At 39.8% G+C, this 27,908-nt stretch overlaps 1 protein-coding gene across 2 annotated transcripts in view; it reads left to right on the top strand.

The window, feature by feature from the left end:
- Nucleotides 1-27,908, top strand: part of LOC126298368 (biogenesis of lysosome-related organelles complex 1 subunit 3) — a 52,658-nt gene that overhangs the window by 9,836 nt on the left and 14,914 nt on the right. For both annotated transcript variants that reach the window (XM_049989669.1, XM_049989670.1), the window contains exon 3: nucleotides 8,789-8,923. In XM_049989669.1, the coding sequence (XP_049845626.1) occupies nucleotides 8,789-8,923 (135 nt within the window). The remainder of the gene's footprint in view (nucleotides 1-8,788; nucleotides 8,924-27,908) is intronic.

Below are 27,908 nucleotides of genomic sequence, written 5' to 3'. Positions count from 1 at the left end.
AATGGGTGTAGCCGACTTCCTTCCCCATCCTTCCCTATCCGATGACACAATGACCTCGAAGTTTGATCTCCCCCACCCCCGTCCCCCGAATCAACCCAACTCTGCTCTCCAAAGCTAATTCTGACAAGCACACCAGCATAGGCGGTATACGCCTGGTAGCTGTTCTGCCTTGTATTGATACTTTTTTTTTTTGGGGGGGGGGGGAGGAGGCAGAGGAGGAGGACATAGGTTTGAAAAAGAAAATAGTGTTTACAGCATTGGGGAGGATGTAGAACAAATGATATAACATTTATTGCTGTTATCCAAGTTGAGTGCCGTGTGGCTGGCATGGCGACAATAAGCAGCTCTGCTGCACTGTCAGAGGCCTCTTAGCAGTCAGTATGTTAATTGTTCAGTTCTGTAGACTCACTCTGCGAGGAGTAATTTGAAGCGACGTCAATGCTTTCAACGCATTTTTCTCGGATTCCTTGCTTCAGAAATTCATTTTCTTGCAGGTTTTCAGCGTCACATATACACTTAATCCAGTCTTCTGTTGTAACATCAATTGCTTCAAGTAATTTCCTCACACCTTCCATTCTGAATGAGCAGTTCGTGAATGCGACTTACTTTTGCTGGGTTTCACACATTTCCTATTGGCTTGTATAGGCAGTGGTAAGGGGGCAGCATTTAAACTTCATGGGTAATTTCTGTTGCTAAGCTGTCAAGTTCGTATTGATTATAAAGGTGCTCGAGGTGCCGGACTTCCTCTAATATCTTCACTTTTGTGTAATGGTCTGAAATTGAAATATGTTTCTCTTCTGGTCACTATGCAATTTCTTCCTTGTTCACACTTCAATAAGGAATTGCCTCCATTTTTGATTAGTGATAAATGGCATTAATTGTGATGACCTGTCTTCTCCTAAACCACATAATAATGTGATAAAATAAATAAAAATCATTGTTTACGTTAAGTGGTATTCGTGTCTTAATGAAATATTCTTGCTGGATTTGCAGGGTGCAAATATTAGTTTTGCTCTTTTGATAAAGCCATAGTCAGATGATCCTGCATGGCAATGTCTGTTTTGTTTGCCATTCAGTACATAAAACCTGCTATTGCTTTTTGATACTTTGTGGTGCAATTTTGATTGAACTAGGCCTGTAGATAGTTTTTCTTCTTTGCTACAATATTGGATCTCTCTATCAGAATGCATTGTCCATCGTTGCATTTTGTGTACCTAAATCTGATAGATTTTGGAATTCTTCCACTCAAATGGAAGCCCCCTTGTGAAAGCAATCTTGTTGTGTAAAACATGCTACCTTTTCCATTGTAGGATACTCTCCACAGTCACAAAATTCGAATATAAAAGACGGCTTTCGCAAAGTCTTGCAGATTGGTGAGTTGTTCTTCCACTTATCTTGTCATGAAGATTGAAACTTCATTTCTTCACCACAGGTTTCCATTGCCTGTACTTCACAAAGTTCATAGTGAAACACAACATGTCCTTGTTGTTGCAGCCTGTGGTGCCAGTAAGATTTTGTTTCTGCTGCCATTGTATTTAAGGTCAGAAGAAATTTGCATACCTTGTGTACATCTCTCTCTATTTGGCTCTGTGTGTAAATGAAGTGCAGCATCGTCACATAAACTGTGTTGACGATAGGTATTCATTTATTAGCTGTTGCTTCTTAACATGCTACCTATTCAGCACCCGTGGTGGAAATGTTACTGTGGCAGCGGTGAGAGCTTACTCATGGACCAAGCCAAACTGGGCCAAAAGCATCTCATTGGCACTTAAAAGTGGAGGGAAGATGAGGGATGGGAGGATCTGACCTATTCCGTCAGTTGCCACTTTCACTGCTTTGTGGTATAGTACAAAACACCCTCCCCTCCTTACAATATGAATGAACGGAATAAGACGGTACTATTGGTAACAAGTATGGGGGCTCTAATCCACACTGAGTCATCCTGATCCAGGTTTTCAATGTTCTATTTAAATTACTGAATGCAATATCCAGAATGGTTCCTACCATGATATGGCCAATATCTCTGTTGAAGTGCCACAGTTCAGCACTACTGCTGCTGTTGCATCACCAGTTCAAGAAACACTTTCACTGTTGACGTGGGTGTGATAAGACATCCTGTGAAACATTACTAAATGCTTCTCTAAAAGCTACCTAGAACAGATAGTTCGGAACCCACTCATGATGGAAATACTTTGGATCTAATTGTGACAAATAGTCCTGAGCTCTTTGAGGACGTCTGCATCAAACCTGGTAATAGTGACAATGATGCGGTTGTGGCTACAGTGAGGGATGCCAGACTTTCAGCACAGCTCAAGAGCATGTAGAGGAACTATGGCTCAAGTTTAAAAGAATGATTTATTGTACATTGGGTAGATACGTACCCAGTCGAGCCTCCATGGTATACAGTCACTGTAAACAAATCTAAAGAAATAAAAACTACTGCATAATAGGTGTAGGACAACACATGAGATGAGATGTGGTAATGAAACTAGTTTCGCTCTCAAGAGAGCAATGCTTGAAGCCTTCAGTGACTACTGTAGCAGAATATTGTCAAATGATGTTTCACAACAGCCAAAGAAATCCTGGTCATATGTAAAGGCTGTTAGTGGCTCCAGGTTTAGTGTCCAGTCCATAGTGAATGAGACAGGAACTGAAATTGAGGGTAGCAGAGCAAAAGCTGAAATGCCTAACTTTGTTTTCAAATGTTCCTTCACAAGGGAAAACCTGGAAAAATTGTCCCAATTTAATCCTCTTACCACTACAAAAATAATAAGTGTTAGTGTCAGTGGTGTTGAGAAACAGCTGAAATTGTTGAAGTTGAACAAAGCCTCGGGGTCCAATGGAATCCCTTTAGGTTCTGTACTGAATCTGTGGCTGACTTAGAAGAGGGGCTAACTGTAATCTGTCATACATTCCTTAAACAAAAAACCATGCCCAGTTCTTGAAAGAAAGCACAGTTCTACAAGAAAGGTGGAACTGATATACAAAACTACCAAGCAATGTCCTTGACAACAATTTGTTGTAGAGCCTTAAAACATACTCTGAGTTGGAACATAATGAGGTATCATTAACAGAATGACCTCCTCCATGCCGACCAGTGTGAACTCTGAAAACATCAATCATTTGAAACTCGGCTCATATTTTTCATAACATACTGAAAGGTTTGAATTAAGGCAGTCAGGTGATTGCAGTATTTCTCGATTTCGCAAAAGCATTTCACTCAGTGACACACTTATGCGTATTGTCAAAAGTATGTTCATATGGGGGTTGTTGTTGTTGTTGTTGTTGTTGTTGTTGTTGTTGTTGTTGTCTTCAGTCCTGACACTGGTTTGATGCAACTATCCATGCTACTCTATCCTGTGCAAGCTTCTTCATCTCCCAGTATTACTGCAACCTACATCCTTCTGAATCTGCTTAGTGTATTCATCTCTTGGTCTCCCTCTGCGAATTTTACCCTCCACGCTGCCCCCCAATGCTAAATGGGGTGTCAAGTTATATTTGTGACTGGAGTATGTTATCCTGGATGGGGAGTAAGTAGAAGTTACTTTGTGTGCACTTAGGAAGTGTGTTGTAACTGTTGCTGTTCATGTTGTATATTAATGATCTTGCAGACAATATTAATAGTAACCTCAGACTTTTTGTGTATGATGCAGTTATCTACGACGAATTACTGTCTGAAACAAGCTGCATAAATATTCAGTCAGATCTTGATAAGATGTCAAAGTGGTGTGAAGATTGGCAAATCATTTAAATATCCAGAAATATAAAACTGTGCACTTCACAAAAAAAAAAAAAAAATCTAGTGTGTTATGGCTTTAATATCTGTGACTCACTGTTGGAATTGACCAACTCGTGTAAATACCTGGGTGTAACACTTTGTAGGGGTACGATATGGAATGACCACATACTCAGTCGTGGGTAAAGCAGATGGTACACTTGTACTGATTGGTAGAAATACACACTGTGTACAAAGAAAATTGATTAAAAATCACTCGTGACTCAATCAGGAATATTGCTGAAGATTTTGTGGGACCCATACCAAATAGGACTAACAGAGAATATTGAACCTATGCCTGTCTGTAGCTCGTGGTATCGCAGTCGCGTTCTTGCTTCCCGAGCACGGGGTCCTGGGTTCGATTTCCGGCGGGGTCAGGGATTTTTGCTTGCCTCGAGATGATTTGCTGTTTGTGTTGTCCTCGTCATTTCATTATCATTCATGAAAGTGGCAAGATTGGACTGAGCAAAGGTTGGGAATTTGTATGGGCGCTGATAACCGCGCCCCACAAACCATTCATCATGAACCTATACAGAGAAGGGCAGCAAGAATGGTCAGAGGTTCATTTGACCCATGGATAGTGTCACAGAGATGCTGAAGAAACTGAACTGCCTGACTTGAAGAGAGACTTAAACTATCCCATGAAAGGTCTGCTAATGAAGTTTCAAGAACCAGCTTGAAATGATGACTCATAGGAATATACCATAATCTCCTACATATCACTTGTATAGGGATCATGAGGACGAGACTAGAATAATTACAGCATCAACAGAGGCATTCAATCAATCATTCTTCCTGCACTCCATACTGAATGGAACAGGAAGAAACCATAATAAATGATACAATGTGACATACCCTCTGCCATGCACTTCAGTGGTTTGCAGAGTATAGATGTAGATGTAGTGGCAGCCTTAGAATTCCATTTCCATATTCACAAATCCCACCAATTTACCCATGTTGTCTAGAATCCAAATATTCTTCCATTTTAGCCAGTCAGTAATGTCCTGTTCCCTAGAGAAACTTTAGTTGCAAACTGTTGACTGTTATAATGTATCATTGATAACATAAAATTTTCCATTAGGGAATCCTCAAGCCAATGCTGAAATTTTTGAGATCACTTTCTTTGACTTCAATAAGCATGAAAGTTGCACTGTTTCACTCGCCAAATAAAAGGTGTCGATCTTCGTTACTTGTACTTGCTTATTTTTAACTGTTCTGAATCATTTTTGCCTTCTGTTTTCCACTTTTTGTCATCAGAAATGTTACATGAATTTTTAGCCTGCTCATGATTCTGATAGTATTTAATCTCATTTGGTATCTTCCTAAATACACCTAAAAGCCAAAGAAACTGGTGCACCTGCCTAATATCATGTAGGGCCCTGGTGAGCGTGCAGAAGTACCACAAAATGATGTGGCATGGACTCGACTAATGTCTGAAGTAGTGTTGGAGGGAACTGACTCCATGAATCCTGCAGGGCTGTCCATAAATCTGTAAAAGTACAAAGGGGTGGAGATCTCTTCTGAACAGCGTGTTGCAAGGCATCCCAGATATGCTCAGTAATGTTTGTGTGTGGGGAGTTTGGTGGCCAGCGGTAGTGTTTCAACTCAGAAGAATGTTCCTGGAGCCACTCTGTAGAAATTCTAGATTTGTGGGGTGTTGCATTGTCCTACAGGAATTGCCCAAGTCTGTCGGAATGCAAAATGAACATGAATGGATGCAGGTGATAAAAACAGGATGTCACCTGTCATAGTGATATCTAGATGTATCAGGAGTTCCACATCACTCCAACTGCATACACCACCAACTTGAACTGTCCCCTGCTGACATGCAGGGTCCTTGGATTCACGAGGTTGTTTCCATACCTGTGCATGTCCATCTGCTCAGTACAATTTGAAACAACTCGAGGGTACGTGAGTGGGCCTTAAGCTCCAAAAGCCCATATCAATGATGTTTCATTGAATGGTTCGCACACTGGCGCTTTTTGATGGCACAGTATTGAAATTTACAGCAATTTGCAGAAGAGTTGCACTTTCGTCATTTTGAATGATTTTCTTCATTTGTTATTGGTTCTGTTCTTGCAAGATCTTCTCCTGGTGATGTTGGAGGTATGATGTTTTACCGGATTCCTGATATTCATGGTACGATGAATTCTTCTTGGGTTATCAGCCAAGTGGTGGCGTCGTCTTGTCGCAACGTTTCAATAAGTTTTGTACCCATCATCTTCAGACACTTTGTCAGAAGTGATGACCCGAGAAGAATTTATCAGTGGGATATGCCGAGAAAGACTGCATTCGCATATTCGTGGTATGCTCATGAAATGGTTGTACAGGAAAATCCCCTCTTCATTGCTATCTTGGAGATGCTGTGTCCCATTGCTCATGCGCTGACTGTAACACATTGTTCTGAGTCACTTAAATCTTGATAACCTGCCATTGTAGCAGCAGTATCCAATCTAACAACTGTGCCAGAGACTTGGTCTTATATAGGCACTGCTGATCGCAGTACCGTATTCTGCCAGTTGAAATATCTCTGTATTTGAATACGCATGCCTATACCAGTTTCATTGGAGCTTCATTGTATTATTGCAAGGCAGTTTTATGTCATGCACCATGACTGTCAAGAAGATATACAAGTTATTCCATGGTTGCAGAGTAAAATGGGAATGATAAGATGGTTTGACTTCTTGCACAATAAAGTAATAGACTGAGTCACAAACCCTGCTACTCAGTGTAAATGTAGAGTAAAAGTTAATGTTTTGAATGTCACAGCACATGAATGGAAAATATCATTTTAAACAGTCAGTGTGCTGTACTTTGGAAATGAAACATTTCTAATACTCACATCTCTTGAGGTGGTTAGAATGTCTCAAGAGTTTAGCTATCGAGTAAGATATTATGATCGGCGCCTCTCGTGCTTGTGGGTTGTTCATTCTTCCCTTCCTTCCTTCCTTCCCTCCAGGTGAGATAATGTCTTGAAAGAATTAAGTGCAGAAATCTTAAAAGATTAAAGTCATTGCAGAGGATAGTAGTAAAAGTGCTGTGTGGATTGCAGAGGCTTTTACTGGTGACAAAACATCTGTTACAAAGTCTGTACAAGTGTGAGTTGGTATTTATACTACAGAGGTCGGGTCAAGAGGAGTGTTCAATACGAGTCGTCAGCTTTGAGGTATCCATTACGAGCTGTGATTACGGAATATAATCTTACACGATAGCCGGTTCTCATTACTGGCACCGGACTTCGTGAAAGATGAATCCAATTGTCATGTTTGGGAAAATGCCTCACTTACTTTCTTCCATCTTTTTCTACAAGTCACTCCACTACTTCGTTTTCAAGTATCTGTGATTATGGAAGTTATTTAACAAATTTAAATACATAAGTTGTCAAAACAATGGAGATCAATAAAACACCAGTAGCAATTGGCAAACAATGGAATGTCATTTGATGGCAGGAAATAGAAAATTCACTTGTGACTGTTAATACAATCAAGTCATTTAGAAAATTTCTCTCATTTATGCTCTCTACATTACATTCAGTTATATGTAATGTCGTCTTTAGTAATGCTGAATTTGTGGTAGAGATCCTTTACAAAGCTGTGTATGTGCTGTTGGTTACTCGTATTATTAGTAATTAATTTCGTAAATTGATAACTTGACATTGCAGTGGGCAGCTGAACCTGTCTTACCTAGCTTTTATTGAGAAAGCTTTCAAAATTACACTGAGCATATACAAGGTACGAGCTTTTGGGAACATCTCCCAATCCTTGCCCGATTCTTCGTCTCGTGAATAATAGCAATGATTTCTTGCCGTCCTCAATTTAGTGTGTTCTGGTGGAATATTGTTGCTGTTGTATAGTGTGTAAATTAAAGGTTTTGTTCCAGTTCTTCTCAGAGGTATATCTGCTATTTTTCCAGCCTTCTAGCTAAAAGTCATGATTTTCAGGTATTTATATCTCGTTTTTAGTTTACCTGTACTTGTAGTTGGGGAGGGAGGATACTTCAGAGTTTCAAGTAATCAGGGTTTTTGGAGTATACGTAAAGCCACAGAATTTGCAGAGCAAGCCATTTGAGTGCTCCACTTAACAAAACAGATAAATAGAAATTTAAAGTATCTGTTTTAATTTTTGTTGTGATATTATGGACGTGAAAGAAATTTGAACTTACACATTTCATATTGATAGCAGCAGCACCACCTTGAGTTCAGGCTGGTAAGCTCTCATTTAATGTTGGACAGTATCGGGCTATTGTACATTACTCACTTGTCTGCCTCCCACACTGTTTATCTAATCACTTGTTGAGTGGCTATTTAATAATCTGAAAATAATTGGCTCATTCCTAATTAATCCAAGAAACTGCCTTCAGTGAATTAAAAAAGTTGGAATAAACTACTACTTTGTACACTTATTTGAATCGTATCTATTTCTGGTTTCTTGGCATATGGATCAGTGTTGCTCCTGTCATTTTGTTGAGAAATCTAAGTTACTCAGTAACTGTATATGTATTATTGCCCACACTTGTGAGATTAGGAAGGAGAATTTATTTTGTTCCAGTTTTTTTTACTTATTTTAAAATTTGCGTACAAAATTATTCAGTTGTTAACACAGTGAAATTGTGTAGGCATTCATCATTTAGCTTGTGCAACAGACTGAACTCGCAAAATTCTGTTACCTTAAATTCTCTCCAAGCTATGCAGAGAATACTTTTAGTTAAGTTATTGCAGAGATCAAATGTTTTTAGAAATAGAGGTAGATGACATTTATGTCTTTAATTCTTAACAACATTCAGCAACTGGCACTAGTCTTTCCTATACTTCAACCTATTCCCACTGCCTGCTGCCTGTACCCTTACCATCTCTCTCTCTCTCTCTCTCTCTCTCTCTCTCTCTCTCTCTCTCTCTCCCTCCCTCCCTCCCTCTCCCTCCCTCCCTCCCTCCCCCCCCCCCCCCCCCCCCCGTTATTTTTAGTACATTGTGTTAAAAAAAAGTCTCAACACTAGTGTACATTTCTTATATTTCAGAACCTGGTAGTGTGAGCAGCATCAGTAGTGCTGCAAGTGTTTCTTCGGAAACTTCGCTGACAACAAATTTGAAAAAAGGCTATAAGGGAAAGAAATCGGAAAGCAAATACAGCTCATTGCTGCATAAAAAATTGCGTGAGTTTATCATAGAATAAATAATGCATGAAGTAATACTACGTGCATAAGTGTGTGTGTGTGTGTGTGTGTGTGTGTGTGTGTGTGTAATTATTGCTTTTGTGTTGCTTTGGTAAGTCTGCTTTGTGTAAAGGAGTGAATTCATTGAACCTATCTTGACACACATTGACATTGAGGGGAATATTGTCATTATAAACTTGTTATTCAAAGTACAAACAGTGGAAAATCCAGGATGGATTCCCTGGGAATAATCCTCGTAGATTAATAGTAAAAAGGCAGAAACATAACCAGACACTATTATGCTGTATCATCTGAAACTAGTGTTGGCTGGAAAAAGACTGAGGTTGGCATGAAACAGTGTTCTTTCACGAAGATAATGCATCATCACACACATCAGTGACGATAATGGCATAAGTACATCAGTTGGGTTTTGCATTGGTTCCTCATCCACCCTATTCACCAGATTTAAACTCAACTGACTACTTCCTGTTCCATTACTAGAAACTTTGGAATGCGGGGAAACAGTTTTCTTTGAATGTAATGAGATTATGAAAGGAAAGTTGCTACTCACCATATAGTGGAGATGCTGAGGCACCACAAAAAGGCTGTCACAAATAGTTTTCAGCCATTAAGTGGGGTTTCAGTTGCCTGAGACTGTGTGTGTGTGTGTGTGTGTGTGTGTGTGTGTGTGTGTGTGTGTGTGTGTGTGTGTGTGTGGGCGCGCGCGCGTTGTCTATTGTTAATGAAGGCCTTGTATTACCGTATTGAACTGCGATCCTAGAAAAGACAGAGAGGCTTCGTCCCCGCCGTAGCCCTCAGTGGTTCACAACCCCACAACAGGCCACAGCAGTCCACTCACACTACTGCCGCCCCACACCAAACCTATGGTTATTGTGCAGTTCGGCCCACAGTGGACGCCCCCCTGGGAACGTCTCATACCAGACGAGTGTAACCCCAATTTTTGTGTAGTAGAGTAATTACGGTGTATGTGGAGAAAGTGTTTGCGCTGCAATCGCCGCCATAGTGTAACTGAGGCGGAATAAGGGGAACCAGCCCACATTCTCTGACGCAGATGGAAAACCACCTTAAAAACCATCCACAGACTGGCCGGCACACTGGACCTCAACACTAATCCGCCAGGTGGATTCATGCCGGGGCCTGGCACGCCTTTCTGTCCGGAAAGCAGTGTGGTAGACCGCACGCCTAAGCGGGCGGGTGACGAAGGCCTTTATGGCCAAAAGCTTTATTTGTGACAGTCTTTTTGTGACTCAGCATCTCCGCTGTATGGTGAGTAGCAACTTTCATTCTCATAATATTGTTACTCTTCATCCTGGATTTTCCATTGGTTGATTTTCATTGAATGAAGAAGTGAGTTGCAGTCAAAGAGTATTTTAGCTGCTTACAGGCATTGACATATGTCAACGGGGACAGATGAAAATGTGTGCCCCGACCGCGACTCGAACTCGGGATCTCTTGCTTACATGGCAGACACTCTATCCATCTGAGCCACCGAGGACAGAGAGGATAGTGCAACTGCTGGGATTTATCCCTGGCATGCCTCCCGCGAAATCCACATTCTCCACGTATTGTCCCGCACTACATTTGTAGTGCCCCCGCTCATTATACTCATTGCTTGCGGCGCGTTGCCGATTCCCGTAAGAGTTCGGGCACTGTTTGTGCATTCGCACAGAAGAAGAAGATGGTCAAGTGGCCGGTAAGCCTTAACTATATATATATTAAGATGGTATCTGTCCGAAAGAACAGATACCATCTTAGTATATATATATATAGAGTATTTTGCAGAGTTTGACAGAAAGTATTTTTCCAATTGGATGCAAAAGCTGGAGGGTCACTTGTGCAAGTGTGTATAACCATCAAAGGAGACTGTTGAGCAATAATGTGAGTTGTTTATGAAAAACGAAGTTTTGTTCTTTTTTACTGGACTAATCAAACCACCCTCTAATCTTTCATCTGCAAGAGAGTTATAAATAAATAGTATAGTTAATCTTCGAAACACAGTGGTTGCTTATCTCTATAGTTGATATCTCTACATGTCTTTTCCTCACTTAATGAACTAATGTAACTTCTTACTTCATATGTAATACCTCCCTTTATACGGTGCACTGCTTACCTTGAAGTAGTTTTGTTTTTCTTGTCTTCAACAAAAAAAGTCATTTGAATGATGAGGAGCTACCATTGTCTTGTCATTCATCTCACTATCCATTGTTGTTTCTGTTGGCTCCTTGCCTTTTTTGCTGACACTAATGGTGGTTCTCACTTCTATTTCATTTTGAGGTATTTTTGTTGTGCCTGGTGATGATGTTGCAGTTATCATTTTAGTTTTGGAGTTACATTAGTGTGTGTGTGTGGGGGGGGGGGGGGGGGGGTTTCCCCCTCCCCTGGTTTTTATGTAATCCAGATATTCTTCTCCCAAGCTGTTCAGGCGTAGTCTGTGTTGTGTGTGGAATATTGCATCCTGTATTACTCACAGCAGCATTTCAAGTTTTTAAAATGTGTGCAGATTTTAGCAAACTGATTATTGGCACTTTGTCTTTCTGTATAAATACATGACTGTGTCTCAAGGTCATGGTAGGTATTTTTACTTCTGCAGATGCATCATCTTTTTAATGCCACTGACTGGTTCCCCCAGCTTTCTTGTACCACATAAACATTTATTAGTTTTTTCTTTTAGTTTATTTGCAAGTCCATGATCATGACTGTATGAAAGCATAAACAGTTTGCTATTATTGAAGTTCAGTTTTTAAGTCATTTTGATTTATGCGATTGCAGTCTTTCTCAGCGTATTCCACTGATGAATTCTTCTCAGGTTATCAGCCGAGTCGTGGCGTCGTCTTGTCGCAACGTTTCAGTGAGTTTCGTACCCATAATCTTCTGGCAAAGATTGTTTGATTTGTTTCAATAAACACTTAAACATAACTTTGGGTCAGCAAATTTGCATTTTTCCATTCGTGCTTAATTTCTTATTTATGTGTGTCAGTATAACGTCTTCTACCTTAGTCACATTATCCTTTTCCTTTTCACATCGTTCATGAGAATTGCGTGCTGGACTTCCACAATCGGTGATGTCCACTTTTCTATAAGTGTCACACTACCATACACAAATTTTAGCATGTTCAGTTTACTTTTTTCGTGCTGTAATCTGGTAATACCTGTTTTTAATGTACCGTTTATAAACCTTAAACTTCTTGTGCATCCATTCAGTTTGCTAGTTTCATCCTTAGTTTTCACACATTTTCTGTTTTATAGCAAAATTCACGTTCTTTTGGAAAGGCACATGCTTAACTTTTGCCGTAGCTGTCATCTCGATAGCAATTTAAAAATACATGCTAAATATTCTGGGTTTGGTAGCAGCTCGAGACATGCATTGTTATTGGCAGTTGGTGCCCGTTGAGTCTATCAGAAGATCGGGTTTCACTAGGCACAGCCTGCACCTCAGTAGGTATCAGAAGGAGAGACTGGCAAAGCTTGTAGGTGATAGTGGTGGTGGGGTCACTCATGGAAAAATTCATGTAGTAGTTGGTGTTCAGAGCTGTACCTTTTTTAGATTGAAGTCAACAGGTAGTTGCTTAAATGAAGTCCCCCTAGCTAAGGGCTAACTTTCAAAGGACGTCATATTTCAAAGTAGAGAAGGAATTGGCATAATTCATCAAAATATAAGAGATATTAGAGATAAAGTTAGTGAATTGCTTACAGGTGTTGACTCTGAAATTATAGGTATATTGGAGCACCACTTGAATAATTTGACAATTCAGAGGCTTCCTTCACCAGAATACATTAGCTGGCTGTTTTTCAAAAACAAAACAAAAAAAAATTATTCCATTTGAGCCCATAGACATATAATAGCACTGCACTGAACAGATATCTGGATGATTTGCAGGTGCAGTTGAATTTTGTGAAACTAAACTTCTAATTGTTGTTGTTTATAGGTCCCATAACTCTTACTTCACAGCATTTCTGCTCAAGCTAGAGGTTTCTTGATTCAATTTATAGGAAGTACCAGAAATTAGTTATATGTTGTGACTTCAATATAAATTTTGTATATGATGGTGAAAGAAAAAAGGATGTTCGTAGATCTCCCAAATTCATATGATCTAATGCAGATTGTTTTTTTGGAACAGTAGCACAGCCATAGACAATATTTTTATTCATTCTCCATTAGTAGATGGGCATTCTGTTAGTAAAAGGGTGAATGGCTCTTCAGACCATGATGCGCAGATTTTCATATGAAAAGGCTTTTGTACTCAAACAAATGTCCAATATTATTACAAAATACATAGGAAAGTTTATCCAACAGCAATAGAGAGTTTTCTAAACCTTGTCAAACAAGAGTGGCAGGATGTTTATAGTGCCAATAACATAGATGATCAATATAATGCATTTCTTAACACAACATTCCTCGTGCTCTTAGAGAGTCGTTTGCCATTAGAACATTCTAAACAGGGTACTAGCAGTAAAAGGCAGCCCGGGCGGCCTACTGGTGGGATAAGGATATCATGCAGAACAAAGTGGGAATTATATCAAAATGTTGGAAGTAGTCACAATCAAGCTACAGTAGCCCATTACAAACAGTACTGTGAGGTGCTTAAAAATATTATTACGAAGGCAAAGAGTATGTGGTGTGCAAATAGAATAGCTAAATCGCAGGATAAAACTAAAACCATATGGTCAGTTGTGAAGGAAGTTTATGGTCAGCAGCACAAGGTCGATGATCTAAAGTCAGTTCATAGTAAAAATAGTTCTGTTACTGATAAATCACATGTATGTACAGTATTTAACAATCATTTTCTGAGAATTGCGGGTGAATTAAATAAAAATTTAGTTTCTACAGGGAATCGTATAATTCTCTTGGTAAATGCCTTTCCCAAGATTGATGTCTGAAATACTCCTCTGCGATTCAGACAAGGGAGAGATTGAGTCAATAATTAAATCACTGGAGAGTAAGGACACTCCTGGATATGATGGAGCGCCTAGCAGAATATTAAAGTATTGTGCTGCACATGTTAGCCTTGTATTCAGCCATATTCATAATTTTTCCTTTAGGAATGGTCAGTTTCCTGAACACTTAGTCAGTAGTAAAGCTGCTTTATAAAAAGGGAGAAAGGGATAATGTAGATAATTTTAGACCTATTTCTATGCCATCAGTGTTTGCTAAAGTTACTGAAAAGGCTGTGTAATGTAAGGGTAATTGATCATTTGTATCACATGATTTGCTATCAAATGTACAGTTTATAGATAAGCAGCCTACTCACGCCATATAGAATTCATATGCTTTCCATTGTGTGCCAGCCTAATCTGCGGTAACTAGCTATGCCATCACGAATGTTGTGAAATATCTTAAAAGTAAAGTAAATGATCTGAAAAGTTAATAGCATGTCAGGAGTGAAGCTAAAATAATAATGTGATAAGTTTCAGTTTAGTAACTTTAACAGTTTTCGAAATTTGGATGTTTTACATAAAAATCATTGGCGCAACAGGAAGGAGCTAGAATCTTCAAAATTTATATTTGGATTCCTTTTTCATTGTAATTTAATGGAAACAGCATGCTGGATCTCACATATTAATATTTTGGTTGAAATTCATGATTTTCTGTTTTTGTGTCCTAAGAGTATGAAAGCAAGATAGATTAAGTAAGTGATTAGATAAAGCTAGGAAGAAACTTTCTCATTATTAAAGCTAGTATGTTTAGATTTAGGTAGAATGGAGATACGCTATATTAAGTTCCCAAAAGGTAGCTATAAAACTATAGCTGTAGCATCTCTCCAAAGGACAAGTTCAGAGCTCAGCTATTACTTGCAGTGCAACTAAAATAATTCTCTCACAAAATGTATGTAACCTAGCCACATCAAAATTTTATTATAGATACTTACCTGTGTGCTGATAGCATAATTAAATTGAGAGCTTCATTGTCCTTCAGCGAATGAAGCAATTAATTATTTAGTAACTTGAAGTGGTGGTCTGCTAGCCCCAGTGGCTAGCCAGAAAAGTAAATGTTGTTGGCTGCATCTTCGGCAGTCCGCACTGCACCTATATAAATAAAAGCACTGTAAGATAGTCGGGCCCCAGTTCTCTTCTAGATTCATATCAGCACGCACTCAATGTCAGAAGCCGCATCGCGTCTGTGCTGTTGCAAGGAACAGCCTTGGATACTGTATTATGTAACCCGGTATGCACGTAACAATGAGTTCGAATTGTGGTAAAGCGTTAACTGCAGAATGACTTCAGTGATTTATTCTCAGTTGCGTATGTCGTATTTTCACGTGGTGCCACACGACATACCTTCTACCATTACTAGCGTGGCATTTGATGAGTATTAACATCAAATTTTGGTGAGTATTCACTTTGAACATTTACATCGATAACAATTATTGTACAGTTTGTTATCTAGGGATAATAGGATCCATGCAATAGACTCTGAACAGCTCTGATAGTACAATCGCTGATAGTAGCATTGCTTGGGCAAACATTTGTCTGAAACTTTATGCTTCATCGTTTTCATAATATAGTGAAAATTGTTATAGTAAACTGCATTTTCTATGAATCCCCAACGTCATCCTAAATCCTCAGCTTAATGAACTTCAATAATCAATAACTTTATTTCTCCATCAGATTGGGCACAGTGAACTTTAATTACAGGCATCACGTTTTTGCTTATCACTTTCTGGTTGCCAGCATTGTAGTTAGAGAGTCTGTCTTGAGAACAGCAATAATTAGAAAAGTTTTCCGCAAGTTCGGCTTTGGAAGTTGTTTAACAACTGAAAATGCTATAGTCTCTTTTTTCTTTGAGGTACTGGATGCTTTAAACAAAACATTTAGAGTGCTAGGCATATTTTTTGATGTAACTAAGGTGTTTGATTGTGTTGATCACAAAATATTGCTCCAGAAGTTGGACCATTATAGAATATGGGGTGTAGCTCACAGTAGGTTCACCTCTTACAGATAGCAAAAGGTCATTATTCACAGTGTTGAGAATGGCTGTGATGTGGGGTGTGCCCCAGGGATCAGTGTTGGGGCCACTCCTGTTCCTTATTTATACAAATGATATACCCTCTACTATTTATGGATAACTCTAAAATATTTCTGTTTGCTGATGACACTAGCTTTGTAGTAAAGGACTTGGCTTGTAGAAAATAAACTAATGCTAAATCACAGTAAGACTCAGTTTCTACAGTTTCTGACACACAATTCAACAAAACCCAGCATTTTAATTTCACAGAATGGGCATATGATTAGTGAAACTGAACAGTTCAAATTTCTACGTGTACAGATCGGTAGTAAACTGTCATGGAAAGCCCATGTTCAAGATCTTGTACATAGACTTAATGCTGCCATTTTTACTATTAGAACAGTATCTGAAGTGAGTGTTCATTCAACATGAAAATTAAACACTTTGCTTATTTTCATTCATTTATGTCATTTGGTATTATATTTTGGGGTAACTCTTCTCATTCTAAAAGGATATTTTTGGCTCAGAAACATGCAGTTCGGGCAATAAGTGGTGCAAGTTCACGAACCTCTTGTCGACCCCTGTTCATGAGTCTGGGTATTTTGACATTGGCATATCTCTCTATCTCTCTCTCTCTCTCTCTCTCTCTCTCTCTCTCTCTCTCTCTATATATATATATATAATTTTTTTTTTTTTTTTTTCGTGGCAAACGAATCTGCTCCAGTCCTGAATCCCTCGACCATTACACCAACAACCTGAAAACAGCTTTCGCATCCCGCAACTACCCTCCCAACCTGGTACAGAAGCAGATAACCAGAGCCACTTCCTCATCCCCTCAAACCCAGAACCTCTCACAGAAGAACCCCAAAAGTGCCCCACTTGTAACAGAATACTTCCCGGGACTGGATCAGACCTTGAATGTGGCTCTCCAGCAGGGATACGACTTCCTAAATTCCTGCCCCGAAATGAGATCCATCCTTCATGAAATCCTCCCCACTCCACCAAGAGTGTCTTTCCGCCATCCACCTAACCTTCGTAACCTCTTGGTTCATCCCTATGAAATCCCCAAACCACCTCCCCTACCCTCTGGCTCCTACCCTTGCAACCGCCCCCGGTGTAAAACCTGTCCTATGCACCCTCCCACCACCACCTACTCCAGTCCTGTAACCCGGAAGGTGTACACGATCAAAGGGAGAGCCACATGTGAAAGCACCCACGTGATTTACCAACTGACCTGCCTGCACTGTGATGCTTTCTATGTGGGAATGACCAGCAACAAACTGTCCATTCGCATGAATGGACACAGGCAGACAGTGTTTGTTGGTAATGAGGATCACCCTGTGGCTAAACATGCCTTGATGCACGGCCAGCACATCTTGGCACAGTGTTACACCGTCCGAGTTATCTGGATACTTCCCACCAACACCAACCTATCCGAACTCCGGAGATGGGAACTCGCCCTTCAGTATATCCTCTCTTCTCGATATCCGCCAGGCCTCAACCTCCGCTAATTTCAAGTTGCCGCCGCTCATACCTCACCTGTCTTTCAACAACTTCTTTGCCTCTGTACTTCCGCCTCGACTGACATCTCTGCCCTTAACTCTTTGCCTTTAAATATGTCTGCTTGTGTCTGTGTATGTGCGGATGGGTGTGTGTGTGTGTGTGCGAGTGTACACCTGTCCTTTTTTTCCCCTAAGGGAAGTCTTTCCGCTCCCGGGATTGGAATGACTCCTTACCCTCTCCCTTAAAACCCACATCCTTTCATTTTTCCCTCTTTCCTGACGAAGCAACTGCCAGTTGCGAAAGCTCGTAATTCTGTGTGTGTGTTTTGTTCATGTGCCTGTCTGCCGGCGCTTTCCCGCTTGGCAAGTCTTGGAATCTTTGTTTTTAATATATGTATATATATATATTAAAAACAAAGATTCCAAGACTTGCCAAGCGGGAAAGCGCTGGTAGATAGGGACAAAATAAAACGCACAAACACACACGCAGAATTTCTAGCTTTCGCAAACGGCGGTTGCTTCTTCAGGAAAGAGGGAAGGAGGGGAAAAACCAAAGGATAAGGGTTTTAAGGGAGAGGGTAAGGAGTCATTCCAATCCTGGGAGCAGAAAGACTTCCCTTAGGGGGAAAAAAGGACAGGTGTACACTTGCGCACACACACACACATCCATCAGCACATACACAGACACAAGCAGACATTTTCAATCACCACATCAAATGTTTTATTTATTGTGCCTATCTACCGGCGCTTTCCCGCTTGGCAAGTCTTGGAATCTTTGTTTTTAATATATTTTTCCCATGTGGAAGTTTCTTTCTATTTTATATATATAAGCTACCACTAGAATTCAAAAATCTTAGCAGTAATTCACGCACTTTCAAATCAAAACTGAAGAGTTTTCTCATGGGTCACTCCTATTCTGTCGAAGAGTCCCTCGAAAAATTAAGCTGATTCTTGTTGTATTGTTGATTGTGTTTATTTAAACTTATGGCTGCCTTTTTTTGGGTTCATAAACATTTTATTTTTACCTGTTATTACTTTGATGTTGTAATTTCATGTACTGACACATTCCATGACCTTGGGGATCTGCTCCTCAATTTGGTTCTACAGAACTTGACATATAAATAAAATAAAAATAAATTGACTACTGTCATGGAAGTACACACAGTTTGCAGCATCGTAGCTGACTTGCACAACCATTTATGTAATTGTTAAATGTGTTACAGAGTGTTGCTCATTTGATACTGTGTTAGTGCTAGTGTGGTGTCAACTGTATCAGGAAGCATTATTGTATGATGTGTTATAGGAGATTATTTTTGTCTTGTGGGACACGCCATCTGAATTTGATGTGTCTCACATTTCTGGTGTTACATAATGTAATTGGATAGATAAAATATCTACTCACCAAGCAGCAGCAGGAGAACACACATACAAAAGGTATTAAAGTATGCACACTTCCAGAGCCAGTGACTGCTTCTTCTGACAGTAAAGGTGAAGGGGGAAGGAAGAGGGGTGAAAGCAAAGGACTGGTGAGGTTTAGGAAAAGACGTAGAGTTTGTAAATGTCACCCAGAACCCTGCTCAGGAGAGACTTACTGGGTGGAATGAGAAGGAAAGACTGGTGGTTGGGTGCAGTTTCTTTCATTTTTCCAATGCAGTATTTGGCAAAGTGATTGAAGTTGGGTTACTGTTTCTGTCTTATTCATTCTGTTTTCTTCGTGGGCCTTTCGATGCTGGATACGTGGTTATTAAACTGTATGTTGCTCTTCTCAATACTTTTGCCTAAGATTTTTATAGATATTTATATAAGGCAGTTGAAATTTGATCATAGTGTTTAATGCAACCTTCCCTTAAAGTAATTGCATTGCATGAGTATATTGGTGGTGCAGTGTTTGCTGGGTGCATAATGTGTATGCACTGTGGAATAAACCGTAAATCAATTTTGTATTATTAACAAAAAGAATTTTTGGGGCAGCAGTATGGAAGTTTTCGGGCTAGCAAAACAGCTATTGTGTAGTGAATTTATTGAATGTAACTATTGTCCCTGTATATTTGTTCTGGACAGCTGGCTCATGGATGCTTCACATTCAGTCATACCAGTAAAACCTGTTTAGGCACCACAGATTGTGTTCAACTACCAGAAAGTACCACCACTGACGGCCGATTTGTCATTGCTTGCAACAAATTCCTGCCAGGGCCCTCAATCTAATCGTCTAGGAAAAAACATAATAAATAATTTATGTACATTGATACTAATAATTAGCTAAGCATCTGCTTCCTCCTCATGCACATTCAGTGTCAGTGTTCCATTTGTGAACTGTTGTATTGATTTTCCACTGTTCCTCCTGCATCATCATTGAGTGGAGTATGCTTTGACTGGAAAAATTGATGACCATGCAATCAGTCCTGTTATAAAGGTGCATTTAGATGCCCCATATTTTACGACAATATTTGAGGGCAATAACATTTCCATCAACATCGCTGCCATGTGGCTGCAATAGACCACAGCTTTACAGTATGGCTGTGCAGTGTTGCTGGTGTTGTCCACAAAGGGTGGAGACTATTTCACGTTGCAGGACAATATCTCTGTCCTTGTCTGTAAATACTTCCCTCTTGCTCTCACCTTTGTTTCCGACTTCTCTCCCAAAGCACTTCAGTCACATGTCATTTTGCTTTTGTTTGGAAATTTATAAATATACATGTACCCAAATGTGTTGTGTATGACAATGGAGAAATGGACCAGTTTTGGGGACATGAAAATTAATGTAGAATAGAAAAATAAAGATCTGAAAAAATAGTTGGCAAGCTATTGCCAATGAGCTAGGAGTCACGCTTGAGGAAGCATGCATAAAATTCTGAAGTCCTTGAACCTATGCCAAATGCATGGCAGAATAGTTGTATAGGAGAGTGGAAGTGCAGGTTCCTTGTCAGCAATATGGTTTGCATTTGATGTCGTGAGTTTAATACCATCACGAAGCATACCTGAAGCAGGAATCTATTGTGAAACAGTGGTGTTTGCTTGTTAACAAAACTAAATACAAACTTTCTTTATGTTTCAAACTTACCTTCATGAAATCTTTCTGACCTTCTGCCAAAGCATTGCATACTTACGGTACTGTGATAATAGTGAACTTTAAACAGGTACAAATCGTCATAGCAAAAAACCAATGGGCTATCAGCAATAAGATTGTAATTGATACACACAGTTTCATATTTGCATGGGTTTTGGCAATTTTCAAAGTGCTTCTATGAGATATATGAAATTCTGGACAGTAGTGGGAAGGCCAGTAATGTTGTGGTACATGTGACTGCAATTCATGTGGTCGACATGTTGTTGGTATATATTGTCAGCAGCATATAGCCCATGTAAACTTATTTAAACAAGAAGTCGATTTTGAAGAATTGTTAAAATCAGAATCAAATTATACAAATTATTGTGTACTTTTCCATACATCAACATTTCTAAGCACTTTTGAAACATTGCACGACATTCTTCTTACATCAGATTATTCAAAACTGAAACTTTTCACAAAAGTCACAGGGGGTTAATCCAGAGTCATTCCATTGTTGTCTGAGATGACTGTTGTTGTTTTGAGAATTATTCTTAAGATTTACTTTACCAGACCTTATGGGCTTGTCACCAAACAGTAAAGCTTGATTAGAATTTCACTTGGGAATTAACAGTTCATTTGAGGATTGAGACTGTTAGTGATAATTTCATTTTTTTCTTGATTAATTTTCATACTCCATTTGATGTTTAAGATTACAGTCCTTAATACACTGGCCTCCCATTTCAGAGTAATGGTGCTTCAAGTCCCCATAGAGCCAATGTAGTTTTTTCTGCAGTTCCCTTACATTGCTCACGGGAAATGCCAGGATGATTCCTTAGAAACAGACGTGACTGACTTTCTTCATATTCTTGTCCATATACATTGGTTGGAACTGAAATAGTGGCAAAACTGCTGTGGAGACACTATGCAATGGCATCTACTATTGTCGCTGATCGCACACATTGCTGACATACCTACCTTACCTCTGAGCAAATGGACTCGCCCATTCCACGTCACCGGCATGCGCACAATCGAGGGAAACAGTCACTTGTTATCAAGCGGTATGACGTAATGGTGTCACTATGTTTTCGTAACAGGAACAATGGAGTTGGATCAAGATTGAATGTGCCAGAGTGTCGTACAGCACCACAATGTCATATTGGTCTTAAAGAGGCATGCCGGGAATTGGCATTGCCATACAGAACAGTGGCATGTTGGGTAAAAGCCTTCAATGAAGGTCAGCAAACTGTGGCAGACTGCATTGGGCCGGTCGTCCTATCGTCTCTGAAGTAGTAGTGCATGCTGTTGCCGCATAGTGGACAGTGATAGATGCCACACGATTTGTGAGCTTGTCCACGAAACTAGATTAGCGCATATGACTGCGTTTTGCATCCTGAAGGAACACCTGGGCATGTGAAAAATTGCATGACTATGGGTTCTCCATGACTTAATGGAAATGCGGAATTGGATGCGTTGCAACGCTGCTCGGAAGCACTTGGAGCGCTATGATCACGAAGGAGAGGCTTTCTTACGCCATATCGTAACACTGGATGAGATATTGGCCACATCGTACGAGCCAAAACTGAAATGCCAATCCAACAAACGGTGTGATTATGGGTCGCCGCGAAAGTCAAAAGTGCATCAGAGCCCCAGAATGGTGAAAGTTATTGTGATTCTTGTGTACAACTGTGATAGTGTTATCCTAACGCATTACGTCCCCCATGACAGATCGTTAATGCACAGTATTACTGTGTGTTTTTGGAGCATCACTTGTGACCAGCTTTGCAAAAGAAGCAGCAACACTTTCTGCACAACCCACCCATCATTTTGCACGACAATTCGCGGGCGCATACAGTGCAAACTGTGGCTGCTCTATTCAGTTGATGGTACTGGGAAATACTGTACCATCCACCATACTTCCCACCACACTCCCTGCACTTAAGTCCTCATGACTTTGATTTGATTCCGAAGATGGAGGAACCACTTCATGGCATTTGCTTCAGAACTGTTCCAGAGAGTCGACATACAGTAGTCCGCGCCATTCGCACCATCAACAGAACAGGCTCTGCTAATGGTATACTACACCTTCCACATCACTGGCAACAGGTTCTAAACAATGCTGGTGACTACTTTGAAGGACATGTAACTTTTGTATCGGTTGTGAATAAATAGTTGCCACTATTTAAGTTCCAACCCTCGTATTATATTCATATAGAGTAGTGATAGAATTATTGCCTGAGGGCTTAATTACTTTACTTGCAGTGAAAGACGATTGTTGGTTTTTACATTTGACCTAGTGTAGATGCAAATGTTAATGATATAGGCTACATGAAACTCTTTGATACATGAAAGTAATATAATTTTATGAATGTGGTAAATTCCGACATCAGAGTAACTGTTACAAACTGTAACAGAATGTAATGTTAAATACAGTAATTTAATGTTCATTGTTGCAACAAATTTTGTCAGTTAGTTAGAGCAAGAGTAAGTAAATGCAGCTGCCAGAAATGGAAAAAATTGCTCAGTAAAAACACTCTGGATAACAAATATTGTTTTTATCTTCAGACTTGTTTGATGCAGCTCTCTACAGTTGTCTGTTCTGTGTAAGTCTCTTCATTTCTGTCTAACTATTGAAATCTACATCCATTTGAACCTGCTTACTTTACTCATGCCTTGGTGTCGTCCTACATTTTTTACCCCCTCCCCATACACATATTCCCTTCCATTACCAAACTGATGATTTCTTGATGCCTCACGATGTGCTCTTTTAGGCAAATTGTACCATAAGTATCTTTTTCCCCCAGTTTGATTCAGTACATTATCTGATTGAGCCATATAGTCTTTAGTATTCTTCTTTAGCACCATGTCTGTAGCATACCTAAGCTACACATGTCCCTGTGTGGTGCTAAAGAACAGTCACTTTGAGGCAGTCAAACAAACAAAGCCACTGTCCCAAGGGGGTTTTGCAAACATTATATATCAGGCTGGGGTAAAAAGTGTGTAAGCAAGTATCAAAGATTTCTTGAGAGTGGAGAGCCTAAGATTGTTAATGACCTGCTACAAGGTCTAGACGATGCTTGTCGAGAGAAATGGATTGAAGCCATAGTCACTTGATTTCAAAACATCTAGTAGAACACCTATTTCCCCCTCCAAACACTAGGTGGAGCTAACAAATTACATCATAGCTCTGCAGATATTTATGCAAATAGGATTGTAGCTCACATACAGGCTACATCAAGAGTTCCGAGGGTCAAAAACAATACAAGTACAATGGGCCGTGAAAGTAGTTTCCCTAAGAGTGCCCTTAAGACCAACAGCACATCTATGGGTCAATATTCTTCTAAATTAACCACTCCTGAAATCAGAGACGCACTGAATACAGTCAAGGCAGGAATGGCATCTGGACTGGATGGAATACACCCATCCTTCTTCACTGTGGATATATGCCCAAAAATGGCTTGCAGAGTTTTATACAAATCTAATGACAACAAGGAACATATCGCAGAAAATTACAAACTTAAAGATCATCATGCTGCTTAGTCCAGGAAAACCAAACAACCAGCCAGAGAGCTATAGACCACACGGCTAAGTGTCATATGTAAGCTGCTCGAGAGACCCCTGTATAATAGTCTTGAGCCCAAAAATACTGGAATCAGTCTGAGATGAACAAGCAGGATTCCGAGCTAAGAGAAGCTGCACTGACCAAGTGCTTTTCCTGATGCAAAAAATATCAACTGTATTCACCGATCTGAGCAGAGCCTGTGACACTGTCTGGAGACAAGAGCTGTTGCACAAACTAATTCAAATAATTTCATGTTGCAATACTGCCAGACTGATAGATAACCTGCTTGCTGGGAGAGCTTTTCAAGTTTATACTGGAGGAAAAAAGAGCTCCACCAAGGTACACAACAACGAGCTACCACAAATTTGCCCTGCTGATCTTCAGTCTTCACATTTCAGACATTCCAAACACACAGTCTATGAAGTTTGGGTGACTGTGCCCAAGCTGCACAACACAGATCAATTGAGACCACTGAAGACATCCTCTGCTCCGATCTGAAGTAACTAAGTGGCTACTTTTGCAAATGGAGACTGCAGCTCCATGTTACCTTCGAAAGGAAACACCTTAACAATAACTACCACCCCACCCAAAATATCTAGGATTTGCACTGGACAGGATGCTCTCTTACAAGGAGCACCTGAGTAAGGCTGCTGGCAAAATGAGGACAAGAAACATCATCCATAAACTGTGCGGCACAGCTTGGGTCCCCGCAGTAAACAAGCTCTGCACATTGGCAATTGGGCTTGTCTATTCAGTGGCAAAGTACTGTGCTTCAGTATGGATTAACAGCCCATACACAAACAGGATTGATGTGGTATTAAACACCACCATGCATGTCATCAGTGGCACAATAAAATCTACCCCTGCTGTGTGGCTGCCAACCCTGAGCCATATACCACCAAGAGAGAGACGGTGAAAAAATGCTGTCATCAAACAACACAACGAGGTAATTAATAACCCTCAGCTGCCCATACATAATGATATAGCTGACCTGGAGTGCAGAAGACAGCCACTACTCCCTGCAAAAGAGAGGACGACCTCCAGCTTTGACATCCACAATCTCTGGAAACAACACCCACCAAAATGACAAAGCTTCATGATAAATGAGAAACTGCCCAGCTTTAATCAGTCAGGCAAATTTTGGAGAGCTTTAAACTGCATATACATTGGTCACGGAAGAAGTACTGACACCCTCTACAAATGGGGAAAGATTCCAACTCCTAATTGCAATTGCAACTGCAGTGCTAAAAATGCAAACAATCCAGCACACTGTGGAAGAATGCCCAGTTCCGGCTTATAAGGGAACCTTCAATGGCTTCCAAGCTGCAACAGAGGAGACTATCGATTCTATTCAATGTCTGGATGTCAATTTATAATTAAATTATATATAAGGTGTCTAAGAATAGCAATGTATACCATACAATAAATTAAATCAAATAAAATTTAGCACCACATTTCAAATGCTTCTCTTCTCCTCTTGTATGAACTGTTTGCATCTACATTTCATTTCTGTACAAGGCTACATGCCACACTACTACCTTCAGAAAAGACTTCCCAACACTTAAATTTGTATTATATGTTAACAGATTCTTCTCTTCCAAAAACACTTGGTAGTCCGCATTTTATATCGTCTCTACTTTGACTAATGTCAGTCATTTTGCTGTTCAAGTAACAAAACTCATCTACTATTTTTAGTGTATAGTTTCCTAGTCTGATTCCTTCAACATTACCTGAGTTAAATCAACTACATCCCATTACTATTGTTTAGTTTTTGTTGATGTTCATCTTACATCCTCCTTTTGAGAGACTGTATATTCCAGTCAACTGCTCTTCCAAGTCTTTGCTGTTTCTGACAGAATTACAATGTAAGTGGCAAGCCTCAGTGTTTATTCTGCTTCCCTGAACTTTAAATCCTTTTCCAGATTTTTCTTTGCAGCTTGTTCAGTGGACAGATTGAATAATGTCAAGGCTAGGCTACAACCCTGCCTCAGTCCATTTTCAGTTAGATTCCCTTTCACGTTCCCAGATCCTTATAACTACAATCTGGTTTCTGTACAGGTTACATATAACCTTTTGCTAGGGACATCAACACCTTTAAAAATACTCTAGCAGATAATAAATGGGATTATGTTCAGCAGGTGAAAGGGCAGGACAAGAACGAGTTGTGGATGACTGTGTTGACAAATGAAGATTACTGCTATGTGCAGAGAAATGTAGAAAGTTTTAAATCTAGTAGAAGTAAAAGTAATGTTAGGCTGAAACTTTGCCCTTTTGTAGTTAAAGTATACGTAATATGAACCTTCATTATTAAATACACTCAAGTTTTAAAAACCTTTGAGATAGAAATTACAGTTCTTAGGAAACATGTGATCAGCTTAGCATTAGGGCTTTTAGCAATACAAGAAAAATATCTAGTGAACTAATTGACAAATATGAAACCACTAAGTCAATGAAAACTAATAAATTAAATAGTAGACCAGTGATGCAGTAAAAAAATGTTATGTGCAATATTTGTAAGAAGCCCTTTTCTCCTATTAAACAACCAACTCATATTATAGAGGAAACTTCAACACACCATATATCACTTAGAACTCTGAAAAATTGTAGAGTTGATTGGGTGGGATATGTGCCAAGTAGTACACTTATTACTGAATAAATAGTCATTTGAATGGGATCATGTGTCCATTGTAATTACTAAGATGTGCTTAAAAGGGATATTACTTCCTTTTTAATTGCTGTATGGGAGAGAACATGTATCCAGCGGCCCTAAAAGTGTTACATAAAAAGGGAAGTAAGGAAAAAGTCCCAAATTATTCACCAATATCAATTATTCTCCACATTTAGTAAAACATTTCAAAGTATTATCCAGTCTTAGTAGCATAGTGGCTTCTTCACGAGATACAAACTACTTCTATAGTAAATGCATGATTTTTAGAAAAGAGCTTAGAATGACTATATAAATTACACAGTTCTTCCATGAAATATGTTGTATGGTGATCTAAGAGATGCATAATGCAGTATATGTTTAGTTCTAACAAAAGCTTCAGACTTGATAAACCATAGATTACTTCTAGGAAACGTGAAATCCCGTAACATTGGGGGGTTAATGTATATATCTTTTAGCACATACCTAATGAATTATAGCCAAAGTACAAAGATAATGTAGACAATAGATAAGATTATAAAGTTTCAATTCATCAGTTAATATAGTACATCTGGGGTTACCTCCTGGCTAAATACTTCGTCTTCTTCTCTTCCAGATAGTTGTTAATGACATGGCACAACTCCACCACAGTCTTATTCTTTGATAGTGTGTGTGAGGAGCTGCTATATTTTGAGACCAAGGATGTAACTGAAATAATAAAATATGTCACTGGTCAGAACGTCAGTGAGAATGTCACTAAACATGTTGTTGACAGCCATATCTAGCCCCTCCCAGGGGGTCCACAACTCTTTTGTGGATATGTGCGTAGTGAGGCACGGGACCCCAAGCTAGTGTGGCCCTCCTTCCTTTCGGGGCTGCACACCTTCCTTTTCCGCATCCTTCCCCATCGCCCATCTTCCCCTCCCCCTCCCCCTCACCTCCGCCTCTTCCCTTCCCCCTCACTTCCGCCTCTTCCCTTCCCTTTCTTCCCCTCTGAGAGTATGTTTAGTGCCTACGTCCAGAGATGGATGCTCGAAACTGTAATTCGGTCTCTCTTCTATGCTTTCTCTGCTGGCAAGTCTTTGTCCTTCCTCTGTCCTTCTTTTTTCCTTACCTCTTCTCTTTACTCTTTTCTCCTTTCCTTTTCTTTGTTCCTCACTTTCTCGTTTTTCCTTCCTGTGCGCGTCCGAAGGCCGACCCACGCATTCCCATGCGCAGCTGGTGACGGGGTAACGCGTAATTCCCCACCACGGGTATACAGGTAGGA

This window comes from Schistocerca gregaria, chromosome X (genome assembly GCF_023897955.1).
Source record: "Schistocerca gregaria isolate iqSchGreg1 chromosome X, iqSchGreg1.2, whole genome shotgun sequence".
Taxonomy (NCBI): Eukaryota; Metazoa; Arthropoda; class Insecta; order Orthoptera; family Acrididae; genus Schistocerca; species Schistocerca gregaria.
This window is presented reverse-complemented; position numbering and strand designations above follow the sequence as displayed.